The sequence below is a fragment of the Merops nubicus genome, unplaced genomic scaffold (genome assembly GCF_000691845.1).
Source record: "Merops nubicus isolate BGI_N331 unplaced genomic scaffold, ASM69184v1 scaffold5271, whole genome shotgun sequence".
Lineage (NCBI taxonomy): Eukaryota > Metazoa > Chordata > Aves > Coraciiformes > Meropidae > Merops > Merops nubicus.
The window spans coordinates 38,344-61,955 of record NW_008587476.1 but is presented as its reverse complement, the minus strand read 5'-3'; the positions used below and the strand labels follow the sequence as shown (position 1 = coordinate 61,955).

General features: G+C 36.4%; 1 protein-coding gene across 1 annotated transcript in view; it reads left to right on the top strand.

Annotated features, from left to right (window-relative positions):
* The window catches only part of LOC103781213 (tolloid-like protein 1), a gene marked incomplete at its 3' end in the record, with an annotated part of 74,842 nt that overhangs the window by 13,775 nt on the left and 37,455 nt on the right, over positions 1-23,612 (top strand). Inside the window, exons 6-9 of the mRNA XM_008948917.1 lie at positions 5,689-5,867; positions 7,619-7,724; positions 10,494-10,618; positions 17,638-17,753. Of these exons, the coding sequence (XP_008947165.1) occupies positions 5,689-5,867; positions 7,619-7,724; positions 10,494-10,618; positions 17,638-17,753 (526 nt within the window). The remainder of the gene's footprint in view (positions 1-5,688; positions 5,868-7,618; positions 7,725-10,493; positions 10,619-17,637; positions 17,754-23,612) is intronic.

Below are 23,612 nucleotides of genomic sequence, written 5' to 3'. Positions count from 1 at the left end.
TCGTGTAGGCTAATTGGATGAATTTGGTGTGCTTGACATGACACACAACCTAGCAAATCTTAATGACCCTCTCTGAGTGTTCACTGCTGCTCTTATTTTAAGACTTGATATTAATTTTAATTTTTTTTAATGTATAAAGAAATACTCTAAGTTTTTTTATAATTTCTGAGAAATATTTCAAATCTGCTAAGTAACTGACGTAAGGGATTTGCCATACTCATCTGGCAGCTTGTTTTTAGGAGCAGGCCAGCATTAAAAAGAAAATTAAAAAATCACAATGTGTTTGATTTTACGTGTTCATTGTTGAACAGGGTAGAGGAATACTGTGCAAAAGAAAAAAAAAAAAAAAGGAAAATCTTTCAAATCAGTCAGGTGAGGTACCCAATCACAACTTTTTTTTCTTTTTGTATAGTAGTAAAATGTAAAATTATTTTTACAAACACCTAAAAATCTATCTAATTTATGAAATCGACTAAAAGCTTTCAGAGCTGATCTTAAGCACCTCTGTTTTTGAGAAACAATCAGCTTTTGGGTATTGTTAATTGTGCTTGTTAAATTGGTGAATTAGGTATTTATTTTGCGTATTTTCTTATAAAAAAAAATCATCTTAATAACTTTATATATTATACGAGCCATTTGGTTCTGCTATTATTGAACAGCTGTTCCCTGACCTTTTCCAAGATACAGTGCTCAGCCTTAAAATATTAAACCTTCTTTTGTTCTAAAACAAGTAAAAAGGACAGGAAGAGAGAAACTGTAGTTGAATTCTTGCTTTATTCTTTTGCTCTTGTTGTAGATAGTGTCAATGAAAGGAGAGCTGAAGACATCATAGAGGGTACTATCTGGAATAATTATTTATTACTTTTTCATGTTTTCCTTTTTCTCTGTTTCTCTACAAAGTATCACTGTGAAAAATTATATTGAAAAATCTCTGGAAATTTTTAAGCAACTGAATATCTTTGCTAGTTGCAGCATGTCACGTATGTGAAGTTGATAACATAAGCATGTTAAAACCATAGAAATTGTATTAAATAATATACAACCTACAGTCTTCATAAACCTATGGGTTTAAGCTATAAATAATGATTACTATTCTTTAGTTCTGCATTGCAATTTTTCTCTGTAGAGTTTCCACACAGTGGTAACCATGAAGACTCAGCAGAAATGTTTAGGTCATTTTAAACTAAAGGATTTGTTCTGCCTTTTTGTAATTTTATGTGGTTATCCTAACTCTTTTTTTTCATCAGTCTCGTGCACTTCTGTCATATGTTGTATTCAGATCATAAAGGTTTTTAAATTCAAATTAGATTCCAGGATTTAAACAGATGTGTTTAAATGTGGTGCATCTCCAAGGTGAATTTTGTAGGAGTATAGATGAATGGAAAGCTAAATAGGTTAAAACTGGTTATGTGGCTGGGCTTGGAGGTTTATGGTTAATGGCTTGGACTCAGGCTGTGACTGAAAGTGCGGTATCACAGAAGCCTATCCTGAGACCTGTCCTTTGAACATCTTTATCAATGAAGTTCGAAGAGGCAATGGTGCATACGTTCGTCATGTTTGTAGATGACAAGTTGGGAGTGATCAGCTCGTAGGCTGAGTGGTAGACCTGCCACTCACAGGGACACAGGCAGGCTTGAGGAAATGACCAACAGGAACCTTAGGAAGTTCAGCAGTGGCAAATGCAAAATCCTGCCCATGAAAAGGAAGAGCAAGATAGGCTGAGCATTGCAAGGTCATTGAGCAGCTCTGTGGAGGTGCAGGCCATGGGGCAGTGAGCTGGACAGAAGCTGGCCATGGGCCCTGGCAAGAAAGGCAGCCAAAAGCATTGAGGACTGTGTAAACAGAAGTGCAGCTGGTGGCTCAAGGGGAGGGGTCAGCCCTCCCAACTCACTACTTGCTAGATTACAGCTAGACCCTATACTCAGCTGTGGGCCTTAAATACAAGAAAGATATTAATAACCTGGAAGGACTGAAGCACAGTGCTGCCAAGATGCTTGAGAGCTGGACAACTTGCCCTATAAGGAGATGCTGAGGGTCCAAGGTTTGCTCAACTGGAGAAGAGGCAGCTTCAGGGAAACCCAGCAGCAGCCCCCAGTTGCTATAGGAAGAACAACAAGGAGGAGGAGCCAGGCTCTTCACGGTTATGCTTGGTGGGAGAATGCAAGACAACAGGCATAAACTGAAAAGAGAGAATCAGACTGGATATAAGAAATAAATTCTTCAAGAGTGGACAGCCAAGGACTGGAGCAGGTTCTTCAGAGGTGCAGTGCCTTCTCCATTTGTGGAAGTTTTCAAGACCTGACTGGATAAAGACCTCCACAACCCTGGTCTGACTTCATCTTTGGCCCTGCTTTGAGCAGAAAGTTGAACCTGACACTTTCAGAGGTCCCTTTCAACCCAAATTTTGCAAGAATTGGTGGAATTTTGTCTATATTTAGTAATCTGTCATGTGAAATTTCACAGACGGCATGCATTTTATGATTTTCCAATTTTAAAACAACCATTAGGTATTGTCAGTGCATTTTGTCTCTTTGCATAAGTTAAGTTCAGTATAGCATAATGATCATAATGTTGTACAGGACTCTAGCATGGGTAGGAAGCCCTCACTCATTAAGTTTATCAAATATGAATATAGTGACATGCTTTCACAGAATGTGATTACTTCATCTGATTGATTCTTTTGTTTTCTGCTGTGGCTACCTGTACACTGCCAAGGTACAAATGCCACATCTTAATCCTTACTTCAAAGTGCACAAAGATAAGGAAAAATGTTTTCTAAAAGATTTTAAGTTTGGCATCTAGGGACTGTTTGACAAATTTATTCAGTGTACTTAACACCTGTGCAAGTGAATTGGGAATTCTGTACTGAGGATAGAAGGTCTTCAATGTTTTTTTAAATGAGTGGCCTTTTCTGAAAATGAAGAGTAATTGCAAAGTCTGCTGCCATTGGCTTAGAGTACAAAGCGTATTCCAGCCTTCCCTGTCTAAATAAATAACACTGTACATTTGATTTAAAAAACCAAACCAAAACAAACAAAACAACCCCAAAACTTTCTTTAAGGATCCAAACACTTTTGTCCCCAGGGTGAGCATGAGTGAATAAGGGAGTATATGAACAATGGTAATTTCCTTATTGCACAACAGAAACATATTCAAATGGTTTCATAGATAAAAAGCTGGGTAAAAATGATATTGAAAATATCTGTAGTGCTTTAATTCTTTTTACATATTCACCTCTAGCTGTAATATTGATTCTGCAAACATGCAGTCTGAAAAATATGTTAAACAAAACTGTAAGCATGTCAGGTGCAAAGGTGAAATCCATTGTAAAACTGGTGTAACTGCTTCAAATTTTAATTTTAATCTTATTTCTACTATCTATTTCTGTATTACACCTATATAGAAAAATACAGCTATGCTGTATTTTTAGGGCACATCTAGGAGTAGCTTTTCTATTAAAGTTGTTTATATCAGCATTTATAATAATATTTCTATATAATAAACAGTAGTTTCATGCTAATGCAGTTTATATAGAGTGAGGGAAATACCCAGGGCAATACAGAGGAGTTCTTTATTTTCTTTTACTGTGGTGGATTTCTGCAGGGAGTCTAAATTGCCATTGTCTCTATTGAGCTGCCTTGAAGAGAGCTGTCTTGAAGAGAGCTATCAAGGGAAGACAGCCTAAGAAATTAATTAAACACGATATTGCACAACTGTAGCTGAAGCACTGAACCTAAGTCAGTGCTTTGACCTAAAAAATGTTTGTTCATACCTATCCTGGGAACTATCTAAGTAGGAAAAAAAGAGTTAACTTATTTTGAGAGTGGGAATACTTGGGAAGCACTTGAGATAGCAGAGTATGATTGTAATCTGAACTATAATTTTTCCCTAACAGTATTTTAAAGGTAGCTTCAAAATACTTGATTCAACCCTCCTAGGCTGTTGTAGTATTCACTTCTATAAAGAAACTTGTGTGGCCTTTGTGATTTTAAGATATTACTATAATTTTAAAAGTATGTCTATCCTTGATTTTAACCTTTAGTGCAAAACCAGTATCTGCTTAGCAAGAACAGATATTGTGAGCTGAAATACCATTCCTGTACTTCTCTAATATTCATATTTTAAAATTCTGGTAGTGCTAAACACTAAGAAAAATCACTGAAAAAAAGCAACCTAGACTGATGGACCAGCCAGCTAACAAAAGTGAAAATTATCTTTACCACCAGAAAACCTGAAATGGAGAAACAAGCAAAAGGCTAGAATTTAATCTACTATGGCTATTGCTCACATAGCTGCTCTTCCTTCACTGTCCACAGAGGCATAGAAAGGATAGGATCATTCTCCACACTAGCATCGAGCTCCTTAAGGACCTTTAGTATTCTCTTTAATATTCTGCTATGTGAATGTTGCAGGAAGGAGAGAGTAGGGGTAGAGGTGATTTGCTTGGTACAGTTCCATTCCACCTAACAGACTGTAGAATTTACAGAACAGAGGTGGAAATTTGGGCTTTTATTAGGGAATATAATGCTGGCTTGAAATATCTAAGGTCTTCAGAGGTGAGAGAGAAATCAGCTTATGAGACCTGAAATTGTCTTCCATTTCAGTAGGAGTTGCTTTATGCTCCTTTCTCTACTTTTGCTAGCATAGTTAGCAGACTTTTTTGTCTAACTAAAAGTAGACATCTCAGATAAATGCTGGCAGTATGAATGCTGAAAACAGCATCTCTGTTCCATAAGTTTACATTGGAATCATGGAAGTGTGGTGGAACAGGAATGAAACATGAGATCAATTGCAAAGTGGTTTTTTTTTTTTGGTTGTTTGTGTTAGGTTTTTGTTTGTGAAAATGCAACTTTCTAGGGCTAAGCTTTCTATTACAAGAAAAGAGGAGTGGGAGAAAAGAAATGGTTCACACATATGCAGAGCGTTCAACCTTCTAATATACTGTTGTTGCAAATGACATTGCCTATCACCTATAGCAAGAGAAACAAAAAAATGAGGAGGGATTTCACAGCAGCATCACGAGGTTCCAGAATCTCATTCAGGATATCTTCCTTCTGCATTTTCAACTGTGTGCTAAGTGAATCTTTTAAGGGACTACTATTTCACTTGAATAATTTCTGCACCCTTTATAGGTGGAACTCATGAAGTAGAGTGAGTTTACAGATTAAGATTAGGCAAACATCAGAACGGAATGACCAAGTGTCTGATGAGTGCCGTCAATACACACAGTGGAAGTATGGCACAGAAGAAACCTTGACTTGCTTATTTTTTCCACTTCCCTTGTCTCTTGAGTGTGCACAAGCAGTGATATGCATGGGTGAGATGGTAATTCCAGCTAACTTTATTGATTGATTGGGTGAAAGGAAGTTCCTAGTCATTCTTGAGGTACAAGGCCACAAATGACACAGCTGATTATAGTTAGCATCTTTTAAAAAGAACTTGCATGTTTTAGTTTTTTTTTTTTTTTTTTTTGTTCATGTGCCCTTTATTAGATTTTTCTGGATAATATATTGTTCTTATGCTAGTTCTAGAGTTTCTGAGACAGCAGAAATTGTGTAGTCCATTGTTCTGCTGTTTTTTTTTTTTTTTTTTAATATATAACATTTTCTGGTATTTTAACTGAATCTCCTGTATGATTTGTAGAGATACGTGTGAAAACTTTCATCTGCATTTGTGTTTTTATTACAGGTGCTGTTCTTACGTGGGCCGAAGGGGAAATGGTCCTCAAGCTATATCTATTGGCAAGAACTGTGATAAATTTGGTATAGTTGTCCATGAGTTGGGACATGTGATAGGTTTTTGGCATGAACATACACGACCAGACCGTGATGACCATGTCACCATCATTAGAGAAAATATCCAACCTGGTGAGATATTCTAATAGGTATTTTGGGGAAAAAAAAGTCTGTTTATTTTTGGTGTTTTCTTCATTTGCTCATCTCTTAAAACTGAACAATGAAAGCCCAAATGAACTGAAGAACAGAAATGGACATTTATGCCTGCTATTTCTCTTAGCTAGACTGATCTCAAGCTGAGTCATAAAAAAATACTGCAACTAAAATACGATCTTTTTGAAAGATCTGGCCAAATAGCTAGATATTAAATAGTATTGGGTAGAAGGAGAGAAATAGTAATCATGCTCAAAAACTTTGAAGGAAGCCATTACTCTTAAATCCCTTTAAAAGTCATGTTTCTGTGCTGGAGAAGGGCTTTTCTTCCACAGTCTTTACTGAAAGAAAGTAGAAGCATGTCAGTAGCTTTTTAGCTGCTAAAGATGTTTAGACATGAAAGGTAAGCTGGAGACTCTGAATCTGTGATAAAGATGGACACTCTTCCCACAGTTTCCATGTTACTCCTTTTCTACAGAGCTTGCAGCTTTAGCCAGTGGCCTTGGTATTGTTAAAACAAAGCATCTGAGGAAACTCTGATTCTCTTCTCATTTTTGGTCTAGCTCTTGTGCCCACACTAGTACAGGCAAGATGGAAGGGAAATGGGCATGTTTCATTTGCAGTGGACACAAATATGTATGGTCTTTGTGAAACACTGATTTTGATTTAGGATAATTCTATGCTCAAGAAGGGATGAAATCAGAAATTGTCCACTGATAGCTTAGAATGCTTGTCTGTTCCTATAGAAAATGTTTTAGAACAAATTAGACTTAACATGCAATAAATCTTTGCCACCTCAGCTAGGACTTGGAAGTTGACTAGCAGCTAATACCCACTCCAGAAGTCTCTAAAGTTCTGAAAGAGCAGATGAATCCAAGCCTTCCTTCTGTTCTCTGTGTCATTGTTTAGATGCCAGAAGTGCTCTTCCCCTATGCTTTTTCTGTGATGAGGAAAATCAGCTGGAGTGCCATCCTTAGCATCCTCATCTCTCCTGGCAGTTCCACTAGTTTCTGTCTGAAACCATTTCTTGTGGTGTGGCATGAGCTTGAGGATCACTAAATGGGATCAGGAAGTCATGACCATCCAAGACATTGGATTTTGTTTTTTTTATGAAAATTATGTTGGTTGATAATGTTAATGCCACTGCAGATTTTTTGCAACATGCCAGTGGGAATATGAATTGGATTAAGGGGGTGCTTTGCATCTCTTACCACACTGATTAGGACAAAGAAGATCTGGTCTGGAATTATGAACTAGGCATAATTCTTTTGTTCTTTGGCTTTTATTAAGTTGCAAGAGCTGACTCTTGGAAACATGACTTTGTAGCATTTGTATTACATGAGGGCTTTGCTGAAGTCTCTGGTATCAAGTCTGAGGAGTCTACAGTGAGGAGGGTTCTTCCAGGGTCTTTGCTGTCAGAATGATTTCTTTCTGGGATTAAGAACCAAGCCAGCAAATTTTATGGATTCTACATAAAGCTCAATAAAATGTATGGGGCCTTTTTGTAAGTTATGTGAATGAGAAAAGTCTAAATACCAATATATAAGAATTTGGTGTGTGTTTCAGAAGATGTCTGCCCTCCTGATTAATAAAATTATACAGTTATTCTCAAATGGCTAAGATATATGAATGTCAGTGAGTGATTAGGTTAGGATTTTTTTTTTTTATGTTTGGTTTTTATCTTCATAAAAAAAGATATTAAAGAAACTCTAATTATCTATCATTTGTAGGTCAGGAATACAACTTCCTGAAGATGGAGCCTGGAGAGGTGAATTCCCTTGGTGAACCATATGACTTTGACAGCATTATGCACTATGCCAGGAACACCTTCTCAAGGTTGGAGTCTCAGGTTATACCTTTTGACTTTTAATTCTATTCCTTTCTGTGAATCTTAAGAATTATGCTTTTTTAAATATTCTGAAACCTCCTAAAATATCCCTTGCTATATAGTATTCTTACAGCAGTTAAAGCACAGCTTGTTTATTTTAAGTCATAATAATATAATTTTAAATACATTTCTGTTCAGTTTCAAAGCAGCCTTTTGATCTTGCGTCAGTTCTTTAGATTTTAAGACAAGACAATCTAGAAACATCATTTCATATAATACTCTCTTTTTCTTTCCACAGAAAATTGAATTTAGAAAAACCAAATGAATGAAATGGTTAGGAATTTTATGTGTAAAATGATCTGTTCTCTTAAAAAGAAATCTCCTTTGATGTATAGTGTCTGAGTAACTATGGATTATGCGGTAGAACACGTTATGGTATTAAGACATGTACCACACAAACTACAGCTTTTGCTAAGGATTGCAGTCAACCATTTATAACAGAAGCTGCAGCTTCTTCTCTATTGTTTCTATAGATCGTTACTGTCATCAAAACCATATAATAAGGAGTTTTACTGGTTTTGCTCTGGCAGGCTGATCCATTCCCAACTCTGTAGTAACTCACATGGGGTTTACTCTGTGAAGAAGTATTTTACCTTATTTCATTTCATACCAAGTTGCAGTTCAGCTAATTACTCTTTAAAAATATCAGAGAATTAAAAGAAACCTAAAAAAATAAACAAACAAAAAACCACCAAAAAAAACCCAAAACCACAAAAACAACAAACCCACAACCAAAAAATAATTGTAAAGTTATGTGCTTAGACCTTTTTTTTCATCCAGTTCATGCATTTTAAGGTAAAAATGCTAGACAATCTCAGACTCTAAAATAAACTGAAGACCACCAGAAAACTCATGAGCCTTTGCAAGTTGCTTAAGCTTGTTGTTCTCACTATAAATGATACTATTTTAAATATAAAATTCCTACTGAAGGATGCACTCAGCATACACATAGTTCACCACTGGAAGATCATGAGAATGAGCCACATGAGGTAGATGTTAATCACATTGCTTAATCCAGTTACAGATACCATTACTTTAAGGGAGAGATTATAGGAAGCTATATAAAAGAGAATAATTTAGCAAGCTGGAACCCCCAGAGTCCTAGGGCAATGACAACATCAAGATAATTTGTGAGGCCTGATCTCACCACTTTCTGAAGTGGGAAAACCTGATAATGCCATGAGTAGGCATGCCCTGCCCCAAGGTACAAGAGGTTGTTACTTCATACTGTTTAAAAACAACCAGCGAACCCTTCAGGTCATGTATTGATTTGCACTGGTTTATCTTGAAAGCATGAATCATCTTCAGGGTGGCATATTGCCAGCTGTTTGTTAGACCTCACTCACAGGGATAAGTAGCAGAAAACAGAAAACTCCATAAAGTTCTAGTCACACACAGTGATGCATTGCATCATGCTGCATTGAAGCTGTTACAGGTTTTTTTCCCTTACTAAAGTGCTAAGGCATTTAAGAGGAGATAGTTTACACATTTTTCAAAATATGAATAGCGTCATTTTCAAGCTGTACTAAAAATCAGTGGAAAATAAGATTATAAATTATAGATACAAACACTTTTTGAAATAACATGCTTTATTTATAGAAACTGAATAATGCCTTAAATAGTTTGTTTCACTGTTTAGATCAGGGAAACATCCTGAGATGATTCTGCTTTTGTGAAATGTTTAGCACTGCCACAAAAAGATGTGGTAAAGAGAGCAGTATATACCTGCAATACACAAGATGGTTCATTTAATATGATTTAAAAAACAATCTGAATGTATAAACAGTACTCCTAAATACAAAGATCCTTACTGTTCATTCCTTTTTTAACCTATATTATGCCTGAAAATACCAGTTCTACTTTTCAATAAAAGACCTACAAGTATAAAAGAGTTTAAAAAAATTAAAGAACAAGAGAATACAGAAAGATATTAATATGTTAACTTCCATCTTATGGGATTTGATGGATTTTTCAAATTCTGCAACATAATAATCAAACTTAGTTTCGTACCTTACTCTTTCACAATTTATTTGAGACTACAAATTTTGACTGAAACTGCACATTTGAAACAAGTGTGCATCTCTATTATGTCTAGTTATTTAGGGTAAATATTATTAAATCACATATGGTAAGTTGATATATTTCATTGTGAAGCAAGCAGAGACTGGCTAATGAACGTTCCTCTTTCAAAAGCAGCAGTGACTAGAGTAGAGGTGGAACTGTTGTAACACCTGACACAAGAACGATTAGCAAGTGTGCCTTTCTTTATCTGCTTTTATACCTGTAAATCAGAGTTCGTTACAAATAGGAACTTTGTGACTAAGAATTTTGTGATAGCAGCTAATTTATGTATTTTTAGATAATTTTTTTTTTTTTTTCAGTATAGCAGGAGCTTAACAGTAGTGCTTTTCCCTCTGTATAGTCTTAATAGTAGTAAGAAATTTCCCTCCTGTTGTCTTACAGAAATACAAAAGCTAATATGTTAATTCATATATTGAAAGAAGATTTTTTTTTGGTAACTGCATAAAGTTTGCCAGTTTGAGGAATTTTTATGACATGTTTTCTGTATTTGAAGTTCTGCATTTTATCCTCTTATTTATGCCAAATGTAAATTCTAGATTTACAAATAGTGTTATATATTCATAAAACTCAGACAGTTTTATGACAGAAACCTGATAGGGGTTTTGGGGGTCTATTTTTATTTTTATTTTTTTTAGGGGCATGTTTCTGGATACCATTCTCCCTTCCCGTGATGATAATGGTATACGACCTGCCATTGGCCAGCGTACTCGTCTAAGTAAAGGAGATATTGCACAGGCAAGAAAGCTGTATAGATGTCCAGGTATTGCACCACAAACAAACAAAACCTGCATACTAGCAACTGTTTGACTTACTGTTCAAGAGGAATTTTAAATTTTTTGAGTCAGTTGCTCAGTAGTCTGTTTCCATGCTGGCAACTAACATATGCAGTTGAAGAATTGAATAAAAAAACCATCTTATAGATAAGGTCTCTCACTTAAGGACAGATAAGCTGTATGAAACAATGCTTAGTTCCGTGATACTTCAGTCTTTCTTTTCCGTAGCTCTTTAGTGACTGGGAAGAAGGGGGGAACCATTTAATATTACTTTTGGTTTGCATATTGACTAGAGTCCTTTTTTATTTGATTTCAAGTAGAGTGCAAAAGAGGGAAATTAAGTCATTGCAGTCAGCTCTGAGCACATTAAATTTTTTTTTTTTAAAATTTAACAAATAATAAGCCAGGACACAAGGTTGTAAACTCTTATACAGGTGAACTGCTTAGATCTTATTACAAAATTTCTACAGTTTTAACATATAGATTTAGTATAATATCTTCTACCTAAGTCTGGCATCATACAATTTCAATGCATATTAATGTTCTATCTGACAATAGTGTTGAGGTAGAGTTGCTGTCTGTCTCAGAGACATAGGTGGGAAGTCTGGAGTAACCCAGAATCAACCCTGTGATTCTTGTGGTTCTCTAGTGCTAGTTCTTCGCTAAATGCTGGTAGAGTGGAGGAAATCTCAAAGCAAAATGTTTTACTTTCCTTGCTATAGTTATGGCTGATAGCAGTTTTAACCTTTGGTGTCAAGTCAGCTAGTTCAGAAGTGCCATCTCTCAGCCAGAATTTGCCAGCAAGGTCCCTGTAGGAGACTAGACATAGCTCTGTGCCACATAGCTCTTACAACTCTCCTGCACCCTGTGGGAATTAATGAAGTCTCAGTAACTGTTGGAGTCAGATAAATGGCTACTTTTTACCAGCTGATCAATACAGAAGGACTAAAAGAGGGATCGGGACTGAAGTGTTGGAGCTGCATCAAATTTGTATCAGTAGCATGTGACTTATTGAAGATTTGGGGCACCTGATGTGCATTTGATGTACACTATACAGCTGAAATACTCTTTTCCTTTGTACTGTGAGTACACCAAATTATAACCTTTCTATATACTAAGAACATGCACAGTGCTTTTGGGCCTACCAGAGTGGAAACCATTTTAACATGTTTTCTGTAAACATTGTTCCTTTTGGAATAATTTTTGGTTTTTCCTTTTGGTGCAGAGAGTACTTGAATAACAGTGTTAATAATGCTGAGTGTCAGCATTATTTCTAATAAGAGTATACAGAGAACAACATTTTCGGAAACACAGAGAATATCTATATATTTTAATAAAAGCCAAATTGTGGAGACAATAATAGTTTACAGATTTAAAACCACTGTGAGAGTAGCTAGTATCTTAAGGTCGCATTGACTTAAGAAAGACAAAAAAACCCCCAACAAAACCCAAACCAAAAAACAGCATAGGCTGTTTAGTGTGTATATAATACTCTAACATGAACTTTCAGTCAGCTGAAAAAGATGCCGTGTGCTTTTTGAGCTAATGTTCAAATAATTGTTCAGATAAAATGTCATTTTCATGTAAATCAAGAAAATGTTACCATTTATTTGAATGTCTGGCAATTCTTGTTGGAAGTTAGTTTCACAGTATTGTAAAAACATGTTTTTCCAGCAGTAGTGTGGACTTCAAAAGTAAATTGTTTTTTTTTACAGCACCAGTGAACATGGGTCAGGGGGAAAATAAAAATGAATGGTGGTTGCAGGACCATGCTTCGTGTCTGGCACATTGATTAGGCAAACTTGGTGATAGAAGACATAGGTTTTCTAGCCTTACTCAGGTGAGGCAGACCATAAAAGAAAGTGAGTTTTAAGACAGAGAAAAAGGTGAAAAGTTTTGTCACATATTTTGAATATCACACTATTTAATGTGCTATTTGTTTCAATTAATGTTTTTAGTAAAAACTGCGTAACTGAATAAAACAGTACAAACTTAAACATCCAATAAAGAAACAAACTTTATGAAAGTTGCACAGTACCTGTAATCTAATAAATTTTCCATCAAATAGCAAGACTGAAAATTCAGACATTAAGATTTTGGTTTTATGAGAAGAATCGTGTGCTCATCATAGTATATAGCAATAAAATCCCTGACACCGTGTTGTTCTTGGATGCACGCTTTATTTCCTACTTCAGACAAAATATGTTAATCATGATGTCTCCTTATGATAAACCAGCAGTGAATATTTCAAACATTAATAACCTCTGCATTGTTTCATGTGTTCATTTGTGTTGCCTTAAATGTAATATAATGAAAATAAAAACCTATTAACTTAAATAATTCAGTATTTTCCACAGATGCACAGTTCTTTGATAAAGGATTTTGTGGTATTGTGCATATTTCATTTGGAGTTCTAGTTATTCCTGCAAGCAGTTTCTAGGCCCAGAGGCTGGCAGCATTTTCTTGGGGCCTGTGGATGTGAAGTTGAGCTCAGGGCTGATGGAGAATACAGCTGAACCTCACCACAGTGAGGCAGCTGAGCCTTCTGGGGTGTTTTAGCTAGTCAGGATATTCAGGTCATTATTCAGGAAAGGGCTTAGTGACAGTGAAACAGTTTTGAGCTGGTGAAGCTGAGGCATGAGATTTGATAACCTGTCTTTCATCAGCTGGGTAAATGCATGGACACAGTCTAGCAACAGCCATTTTGATTTGTTTTTATTTTTTCTTAGTACTTTTGTCAAAGGAAAACATAATTACTGTTACAAATAATTTTACTATTGAGTTACATTGTTACATGATAAAATAAAAAGGAGAAAGTAAGCCACTAAGCTGACAATCCTTCTTCTGCCAATCTCATTTTGAACTCTGTTTGAAAGTCAATTTGAGAACTGATCTTCAACTTTAAGGCTACAATGGTTTTCAGACTGTCTAATGGAGTGAAAGATTGTTTATGAAGTAACTTAAAATTTCAACACAGGCCTACCTATATAGTTTTACACAGAAATTGTAGCTGATGTAAAATTCATGCATAGTTTTATAGGAGAGGACAAGAAATAAGTGGATGGAGTGGGAATAAAGAATGGATGGGAAAGGAGTCTTGGACTGGCAGAAGGCTGGTCAGAGGAAGAGAAGGTGGGCAGAAGTTCAGAAAATTTACATATTGCCAGTCTGTGACAATACATGTGGAAAAGAGCAGATGAAAGATACCTAGCCTGGCTGTTTTTTTGTGCTGTTCTCACTCTTCTTCAGGCTTAACTTTCTCCCGTCTCTACTAGATTAGAGAAGAGTGTTCACCTTCAAAAGTCAGCCTGTATTCACTACATAAGTAAGATTAAGGTTTTTAGATTTAAGACCATTTCCCTGTAACTATAAAGGGTATCAAGTCAACAGTAAGACACTGAGGTGGAGTAAACTGGTTTATGTTTTTAGTTTTAACAAGTACATTATCATCACCAGATATTTTTAGGGCTCTTTGGCTACTTTATATGCCATATATGTATAGTTGCACAGACTTGGGTCTAAGTGACAAGTATTAAAGATCTTAATTCTCTTTGGAAAAGGCTAAGCTTACTTAGCCACATATGACATTGTGTATTTGTTAGTGCTACAGACAAAGGAATGAAAGTTGGTTCCCTAAGTGTCCTGAAGGATCTGGGCTTCATTATTTGCAGATTTCACTATAACCCTTAATGGAACTAGACCATGTGTGTAGACTGGGCCAGAGAGATGTTATACACAGGCTGTGTAATTAAACACTGCCACAGAGTTCACTAGTAGAAATTGTTTTGTATAAGCATATAATCTACATACTGCCTGCATCCATTGCTAGGAGAAGCCAAAATGGCTTCCCTACCACAGAAAGGCTTATCAGAAGTCTAACCTTATCAAGCCGTAAACCAGACAGAAGTGTGGTTTTTTGGTTAGAGTGTGTGTGTGTAGAAAGCTAAAGTCGCATTTCTGCAAGTGGTCTACCTTAGTAATACAAGCCATGACATTTGAGAGGGGGAGAAAAAAGCATCAGAGAAATCATTGGCAATGTTACTGATTAACAGTGGAATAAAAATGTATAAATGCTTTAGAAAGCAGAGGTATACAAATTGAAGTTGTAATTAATTTCTTCTGACATGAAATACACTAAGATTTGTTATTAGGAAATTTAAATGAGTGGCCCTTACCACTCGTTTTCCTTCTACATTTCTTTCCCAAAGTTGACTCTATTACTAATGGACTACATGGTGAAACATTTATAACATTTTATAAGCCTAATCATGAATACTGTAGTTGCCACAGCCCTTGCAGAGAAAACCTTTACATTCTCCAGTGACAGAATTTTCACAGTTACAATTACCATTGCATCCTTGCAGAGGAATGTGCTTTTAAACAAGAAATATCCAAATATCATCCTGTCTACAGCAGTTCTGGAAGCCAGCCGGGGACCCAGATCCCATATATAATTACTTCAACTATGAACTGATATAAGCTTTTCTTGTTATAGATATCTTGAGTAACCAGGAATTTTAAATTAAGTGTTAAATATGGTGAAAAATGTAAAGCCCAAAAGTGCTTTGTGTGTTTTAATTCTTAGTAGAAATTATCCAATTAGTTTTTATTATGCTTCCCTTAAATTCAGAGATATTTATGAAAATTTTGATTTGATAGAGAGCTCCCATTTAATGCATATATAAGTTAAATTGTGTTATTAAATAGCTTTATTCTATAATTCCTAGAAAAATAAAATGTTCCATGGCAGTTTCTGTAGCTTAAAATCTGTAATTTTAAGGCAACATACAACTTCTATACATGAAACATGGAGTATAAGTATTCTGAAGAAAATATTTCTCCACTCTGTATAAGAGAGAAAAATTATGAAATGTTTTCAAAAAATTAAAACTATTATGCTTAATTTATTTATGTGTTTAGTTTTAGAATGAGGTAATTAAGGAACTTTACTAGAGTAAGGGGTAGTTGCACCAGGGTCTTCTTCCTCTCCTCTTAGTAATTGCAGGGCTGCATTTGAACTGATACCTCATTCGTCCCACATACTTCATAACGTTTTGTTTGCTTACATACTTCATATTTTGAGTGTGTGTGTATTGCATGAATTCATAATCAATATTTGTGAGTTGAAGTTGCAGTTAATTGAAAAAAATGCAACATGAGCAGAAAGGATTGAACAAACAGCATCTCCCATCTCTCATCAGGTCATTTACTCAAAGCTTGCTTAGTAACTGGTGGTGAAATAGTTATAGCTATAGCAAACTGAAGGTGTACTAAAGCTTGAAATATGGTTTTATGCCTTGTGAGAGTATGCTGATGCAGTGTAGTCACAATGAAGCCATGCATGGGGGGAAGAACAAGAGAGGACTCTAAAAGTGATGAGCAGAGTACTTGGGTCCTCACAGATCTCCTGAGTCATGGATGCATCTCCTGCTCAATGCATCTCCTCTTTGGGCTCAGCTTTCCTCCACTCCTGTATAAGACTACAATTTTATGTTTGGCTTTCTCTTGAGTGCTTTACATACTCATTGTAAGCTACAACATGATTCACTAGTGATGGGGGAACCTAGTACAGTACTCTGCAATTTATTTAAGTTTGCATTCATCACTGTGTTAAAAATAAATTGTGGTTAATTATGAATACAGCCTTTTCACTGGAATGGCTTTGTGCAAAAATAATTACTTAGCACTGAATACCTTTTTTTATGCTTCATTTACTATGACTGCCTGCAATTTTTTAAAGATAAAATTGCATTTTTTAAATGAGAGGAGGAATTTTTTTTTTTTTTTTCTATTTCATTCATTAAGGACACAATTATGGTGACTTTATCCATTACATTTTTGGAGGGCTACACCAATTTTTCTTTTCTCTCTTCATCAAAATAACCATTTCGGTGTTGGAGAGCATATTTAATGCCTCGAATGTAGCTTATGCCTGATATTACAATGTGGTTGTCAGATTACACCTTAGACGCATTTTAACAAGACAGCCTTTACAGCTCAGTTGTCTGTCTGTGTCATAAGCAATCTCTTCCTTTGTCCCCTTTTATTTAAAGATTTTACAGATCATTTATAATTCATTGAGGTTTTGATGGTACAGTAGTTCACCTGCTGCCAGTGGTAGTGCTGTAATTTGAAAGCACTTCAGATCTGATTACACTGTCAATCACAGGATAATATTCTCAAATTTGCATCTCTCATATCACACCTGCAAAATCAATGGGTGAAAAAACTTTATTATGGTCAAAAAAGATGACTGGGATGTGACACTATACCACAATCCATTTTAGTGGCAGAGAATGGCAGGAGCTTCCAATGCTATATTTTAGGATGAAGAGGAATTATTAACCAGTCCACCAGCAGCTAGTAGCATGATTGACAGTTGAGATATGGGTGCTGAAAGTTTCAATAACAAAGAATATAAAAGCCTTTAGTATTTTAGAACTTTACATTTGCTTTGCTTTATTACTAATGTCTCTGCAAAACACTGTTGGAAGAGATTTTGTTGAATATAGGATTTAGTTTTCTATATCAGTATAAATGAGTGAGTTTAGGTCATAAGTCTTTCATGTGGGCAAAGTACTAAATTAAATGAAATGGCTGACGACATTCCAGTGTGATGCCAATCATATTGTGCCACCTTTTCGTTTACTTTTGTTTTAGCTCTGAAGGGAAGTGTCTAAGGGTGTGTTGCTTTTTATTTTTTTCACTAGTTATATGCATAATTTTGCAGTTGATTGACAGCAATGACATTTTTAAGAATGCTGTAATTTTGGTTATGTCAGCAGACAGCACACAAGTTCATGGAATAAAAACATCCTGTGTAAAATGGAATGAATGTCAGACTGGCTTAAAATCATTGTTTTGAATAAATCATAAAATAACTGGTCTGTTTTCCATTCTGCATCTGCAGTGAGTTAAATGTATTCTGAGTAGATATTGGAAAGATGCATTTTTGACTCTTAGGTGCATTCAATTTTATGTTTTTAATGTATTTTGTTTCTTTCAGCCTGTGGAGAAACACTGCAGGATTCTACAGGCAATTTTTCTTCTCCAGGATTTCCAAATGGTTATCCTTCCTACACACACTGCATATGGAGAATCTCTGTAACCCCAGGGGAGAAGGTATTTTAACATTCCCTCAGCTAAACACAGATACCGTTTTCAAAGTAAAATGTTGCTTTAGCTTTTCATTTAAGTATAAAGGATGCATAAGGGTTGCATAATTACTGAAAACAATGGTTTGCCATAAAAAATGGGACCATGAACTATGTGCTATTGGCTTGACTTTGATCTGTGGCATTACACACACATCATCTATTTGGTGGCTGTCCACGTGAAATGAAGGCATGATTTCAATCTGCTACATGTTTGCACCATGAAATCCCTTCAAAGCTGGCTTCCAGTTCAGTTAGTGGTTCAATGTAAAGGTGGAAGAGGTAGTTCAGGCTCCTGAATGGTCTCTTCTCCAGCACAGGCTCAGGTGAGCTGACCAAGTGGTGTAGGGCATCAGCTCCTGGGCTCTGCCAATCAAAATTCTTAGTATGTTGAATGAGGTGCTCCTAAAGTGAAATAATAATAATGTGGGGCAAAGAAATTGTCATTGTAGGTATTCCATGGTATTGGTTCTAGTGAATATAATTTTACTTTCTGGTTATGAATTTTAGGGGAAAAGTGGGTGGTGGTGGAAAAACGTCTTGATGAGAGCAGTTCAGGGACAGAGGTGTGCCATCCCAGTGAAAGCAACACATGTTCTTCTTGTACACTTTCAAAATGTGCTAGCTGAATCATGTTTTAAGTTATTTACTATAATATTAGCATGCCTCAAAATAAATAAGGGCAGAGGGAGAAATGGGAAGTTTCACATGAGACAAAATATTGGGGGTTAGGGGGGAGGAGTGTAAGAAAAAGGATATCAAGTTTCTTCACAAGAAGCAATGGCCACTATTAATAAGTCAAATACAACCTAAAGACTGAAATACAGAACCAGACTCAGTAATGGAGAGTCCAAAGAGGAAAACTCAGCATTTGACCTCTGATATTTCAGTCAGTTTTGTCAGTGGTCTGTATTGAACATAGTTTTCTCCTGACTGGATTGCTTCATTCCATGTTTCTTTCAAGTGAGGGTCCTGGGTAGACACCAAGAATATATGTTCATGATGTGCTACTTTATCCCAAGGAGCTTGTAAGAACATTTGCCACTGTGGGGGATGAAAGCAAAGTCATTTGGAAAGCATTTGCTCTGAACAAGAGCCAGAGACAGGAGGAAGAATAAACACTGTGCCAGGAGGACGTGGGTGGCTCTGCAGGTTGGCAGGGACAAACAAATGAAAACAGATGAATAAGAGGAGATTTGCACAAAAGATGCAAATTAATTCAAATAGGTAGTTTCATGTCAGCATTATTTGTGTTGCTTCTTAGACACTGCTGTGATAACAGCAAAACTGACTTTGGTTTCTTTTCTATTTCTCAGTTAAAACTTACAGTTGTAGCATTCATCTACAATTATTGTTGGCTTTTGAAAATAATATCAATATATGAGTTAAAAAATGGTCATGCTTAAGTAGTCACAGCATACTCCAACTTTGTGTAAGCCTATCTCTAGACATTTGTGTAACTAATATCTTTCTAGTACCATTATATCTGGAGATTGTAACCAATCACTGAAGCAGTATTATACTCTACAAAAACTTAATGGGGGAAAGCCCCTGTCTTGAAGTTAGCAGTGTAGTAAGTCCGGCTCCCTTCCCATCTTATCCTCTGCCCTAAATGGAGAAAAAGACTAAATAGAGTTTTCTAATTGAAATTTGACATTATAAGTTGTGTCTGTAGGGCACTGTTCTGACCTACAGCTCTCACAGTCTTGAAGTTCATCAAGAACAAAGTAAATTATATTTGTGTTAGCACTGACAACACAAACTTTTTGACACTATTCCCATAGGATATTGTCTGTCTGGAGAGAAAGGACCCTGTTTACTGCAAGTACTTGATGTTAATAACATATAGCAGAATTGAGGTCTAAATCTTAACTAATGCATATATCACAGTACCTTGGGCACACATTATGCTTGCTCCCAAATTTGCTCAGTAAATGATGATAACATATTCACATTATGAAGAGAAAATAAAAATATATTTAAATTTTTGTTCCTTTGTTTGCTGCTTTGACCCTGATAGATTTCAGGAACATTGTGTGGAGGTTAGAGTATGTATAAGTACATCACATCATGTTCTGAAACGTCAATGAGCACTTTAGTCACCTAAAAATAAACTGGGAAGCATTAGTCCAGATTGTATAGCTCTTGTGTCTTATTTATTGAGATTTAACATTCTGCTGTTTGAACATAGTTTAGAGGACTTGCATCCATGCTGCTTTCTGGAAGTACAGACACTTCCAGTCTTTGATGTCAGGAAATTCAATGCAGGACAGAACTGCAGTGGTACACACTAGCTGCACCATTGCTTTTATTGATAGGCATCATAAATTACCAGCCCAACTTAAAATGTGTGTATCCTTGTTACTAAAACAAGGCAGTTTATTCACATTTTCCTTTCTCTCAAGATTTAAGACTATATGGTAAACTGCTGTACACAGTATATCTATACTCAGAAAAATCTCTGGGGGAGGCTGGTTTTAGTAATACTATATGCCCTCTGCCAGGGTGAATCCTGCCTTCTGCTGTGTAGAAATTTTGTTGGCATAGGGAGTTGCAACTGTGCCAGTGTTTTTTTTTTTTTTTTGAATCCACATTTTTGAATGTTACACTATATTCCAGTTTTCCTTAATGTTTTACATGAATGATAATATAGGACAGATAAATCCTTGGTTGATACAGGAAAAAAATGCCAGCTGCAGAAAATTTACTTAATACTACTTGGTGTTTGCTATATTTTTGTGCTTTTTTTTATCCCAGGCAGTAGGAGTTATGAGATACATTCTCTCTGAAGTTGAAGTGGCACAATTTAATCTGTTGTGTAATCAATAATTCCTTAATTGTGCTGACAAATACCCATTGATTGTTTTTGCTGTGAAGACTTTCAGCCATCCTGTCCCCTTGAACAAGCTTTGACTTGTCTGTAGCTCTAATATTTTGCAGAATTGTAAATCAGAATCTTAAATATATTTGTACTTGTTTGATACCCAACCAGAAATCAAGCTGTGACAGACTGGGGGTTCTGCCTATGTACAGCTAATGAATTCTGGTCAATGTTAAGGAATTGCTGTATTATCAAATACCTTGGCATGCCAGAGTGAGAAAAGGCTATGAAGGTTATTTCATATCGTTTCAAAGGTGGGGGTCATTGAGGAGGCTCATTAAATTTTAATGGTTTCCACTCAGATAGCAGCACTTTGAGACAAAGACACTGATCACACCTAAGTCAAAACATCCTTTTCCCGACTCTGTCCTGGCAACTAAGGTTTGGAAAAAGGGAAATTTCCAAACAGAAATCTGTTGTTTCAGCTGTGTCATGGAAAATGGAAAACTTGTACAGCCTGAAGGTCTCCCACCAGTCTAGCCACACAATTGAGCTGGTGGAGGAGGTATAGGGTATGGCTTCCATAACTTGCTTCTAGTGGAGCCAGCTGGGTTCGCTTAAGCAGCTGTTGAAAGCAGCCTGACCCTAACACAGCTGTCTGCATCTCATCTGGGCTCCCGTGTGAACCCCTATCTCTGCATAGCTGGGTTGAGATGGGCATGGGTGAAAAGGAACAAGGAAACTGCTAAGAGCAGTAAAGTTTTCAAGTAATATGGTTAGATACAAACAGAAGTACCTACCTGTGGTCTGAGAAACTCAGGAAAAAAAAGAAGGTAAGAGTATAAAAGGAATCTGAACTGCAAAGTGCATGAGCTGAGAAAAACAAAAATTTTCTGGTTGGTGAGGCCTCTTTCTTTGAAAGACAAGTTGGAGAAGGAACAGTCTGCAAAGGACGAACAATTGCTGTGTGAATTAAAGAATATACAAGACCTCTCTGACATCCTCAGAGTTAGATTCAAATAGCACTTGGAAATTTAATAAGAGTGGAAGCAAAGGAAAGCATACGAGTGTTTGTATGGTTAGCCAAATCTGCATATTTCTCATGGAGAATAACATGGTAAGTAGATGGTTTTGGAATTCTGATAATATTGTTGCATTTATTTCTTCAGTACATGTCCCTGAAGGAGTGCCTGAATAGTAAAGGCAAAATTCCCTGTAGGGTTAGACATCTGGGAAAGGGTGCATGTAAGCTAGAAGTTTGAGAGGTATAGCAGTAGGCAAAAGCAAAGGGGTGAGTTGTGAGGTTCTCTTTCCAGGAAGGAATGACATGGGAAGTCTGTGTCCTGGAAATAGGGCAGGGAAATTGAAACAGAAAGTTGAAACAGTTCAACTAAAAGAAGCACCAGAGCATGTGACGCAACCACAGTGACCTAGTGAATGCAGGCTGAGGGGATGAACTGATAATGCTTTGATGCATACTGTTTTTAGGTAAGCAGTACAATAGTCTGGAAACTGAGTATTATGGCATTGAAAGATTCCTATCAGTTTCTCAGTAACATTGGAAAGAAAACATTCTTCCTATTTAAAAAAAAAAAAAAAAAAAATTCTCCACCAAGGTCCTGGTGAAAAACTGACCAGGGAAAAATGAGAGCTATCTGAAGAGAAATACAGCTCAACAGCTGGATTGGGTTACTAAGTAGAAACCCAGATTGCAGTGTTTGCTCTGCTGAGAGTGTGTCCAAAGTATGTACTGTGCTTACCTGGATCATTGCTGTTGTCTCTCTGCTGCTGAAATTTGTTCTGTTTAACCTAGCTAGCCACATCTGAAATGGGAAAGGAAACTGGATGTCTCAGTTAGGAGTTCGAGTCCTTGGTGTTTAGCAGTGGACTGTCTGGATGATTTGCTTACTGATTTTCACAAAAAAAACCAAAACAAAACCCACAAAAATAAACCTGAACAACCCTCTCACAAAAGACATAAGCAACACTCCCCTCCCCACTCAGTTCCCTCCCTGCTTGAGCTTTAAAAGCACTGATCTCATGTATTTTTTATATAAAAACTATTGTTCTACTTCACTGAATGATTAAATGGATGAGCATTTTGTTATCTTTTTTGAATTCCATGCTTATGAACACATCCCCTATCTACATAATACAAGGTAATAATTGAAACTGCTTTTTTAATTAAGACTTAATTTGCTTTGGTTTTCAAAGTTCAGGGAAAGGGTGTGTATATTTAAAAACAGTTCAAGATACTAGAATATATGTTCTCTATATATTCTAATATATATTACTGCAAACCTTTCAGGAGAAGGAACAAGTTTTCCTTAAATATATTCATGTCTACGGTAATTTCTATTGCAACAAAGGGAAGGAATTACACAGCAATTGTCTGATTTCAGATTAGTCCATTTTCATGTAAGAGCCCAGGAAGGAAGCCTAGAATGTATTTTGAAGTTCTAGGGCTTTATGATTCAGAGTGCCAATGGAGGCCTGGATGCGAGTTAGTATTATCTAAATTTATTCCCAAAGTATCAAATTAACATGGAAGCAGGTGTTCTTTGCATACAGATCTGAGACTAAATTATTGCCTCACTGTGGCCCTGTGACAGAAGGAAGGGGCCAAAAGAGAGAGCAGGCTATATTTGTTGCATGGTACCCTAAAAATGTACCAAAGCTGCTTTCAGGATGTTCCCTCAGAGAACACAGTTGTGGAGGCAGACTGCTGTTTGAGCAAACTTTTGGAGGTTTTGTGGAGGTGGCAGCAGCTTATGGATATAAATGTCTGGCCATACTCAACTGTCCGAACAGGTCTTCATTTATTTATTTGGTGCTGTCCTGTTAGTCCTTGGCATGCTTCATGTCTCATACCTTCATCCCACAGGGCTGTGGCTGCCAGCATAATGTGCCTCACTGTACAGGACTTCTGGCTGTTGGGTTTTATGTGTAGCCTTACAGATGTTTTCTGTTTCCCATGGCAGTAAAGGCGAAAGCTGCAGAGAATCA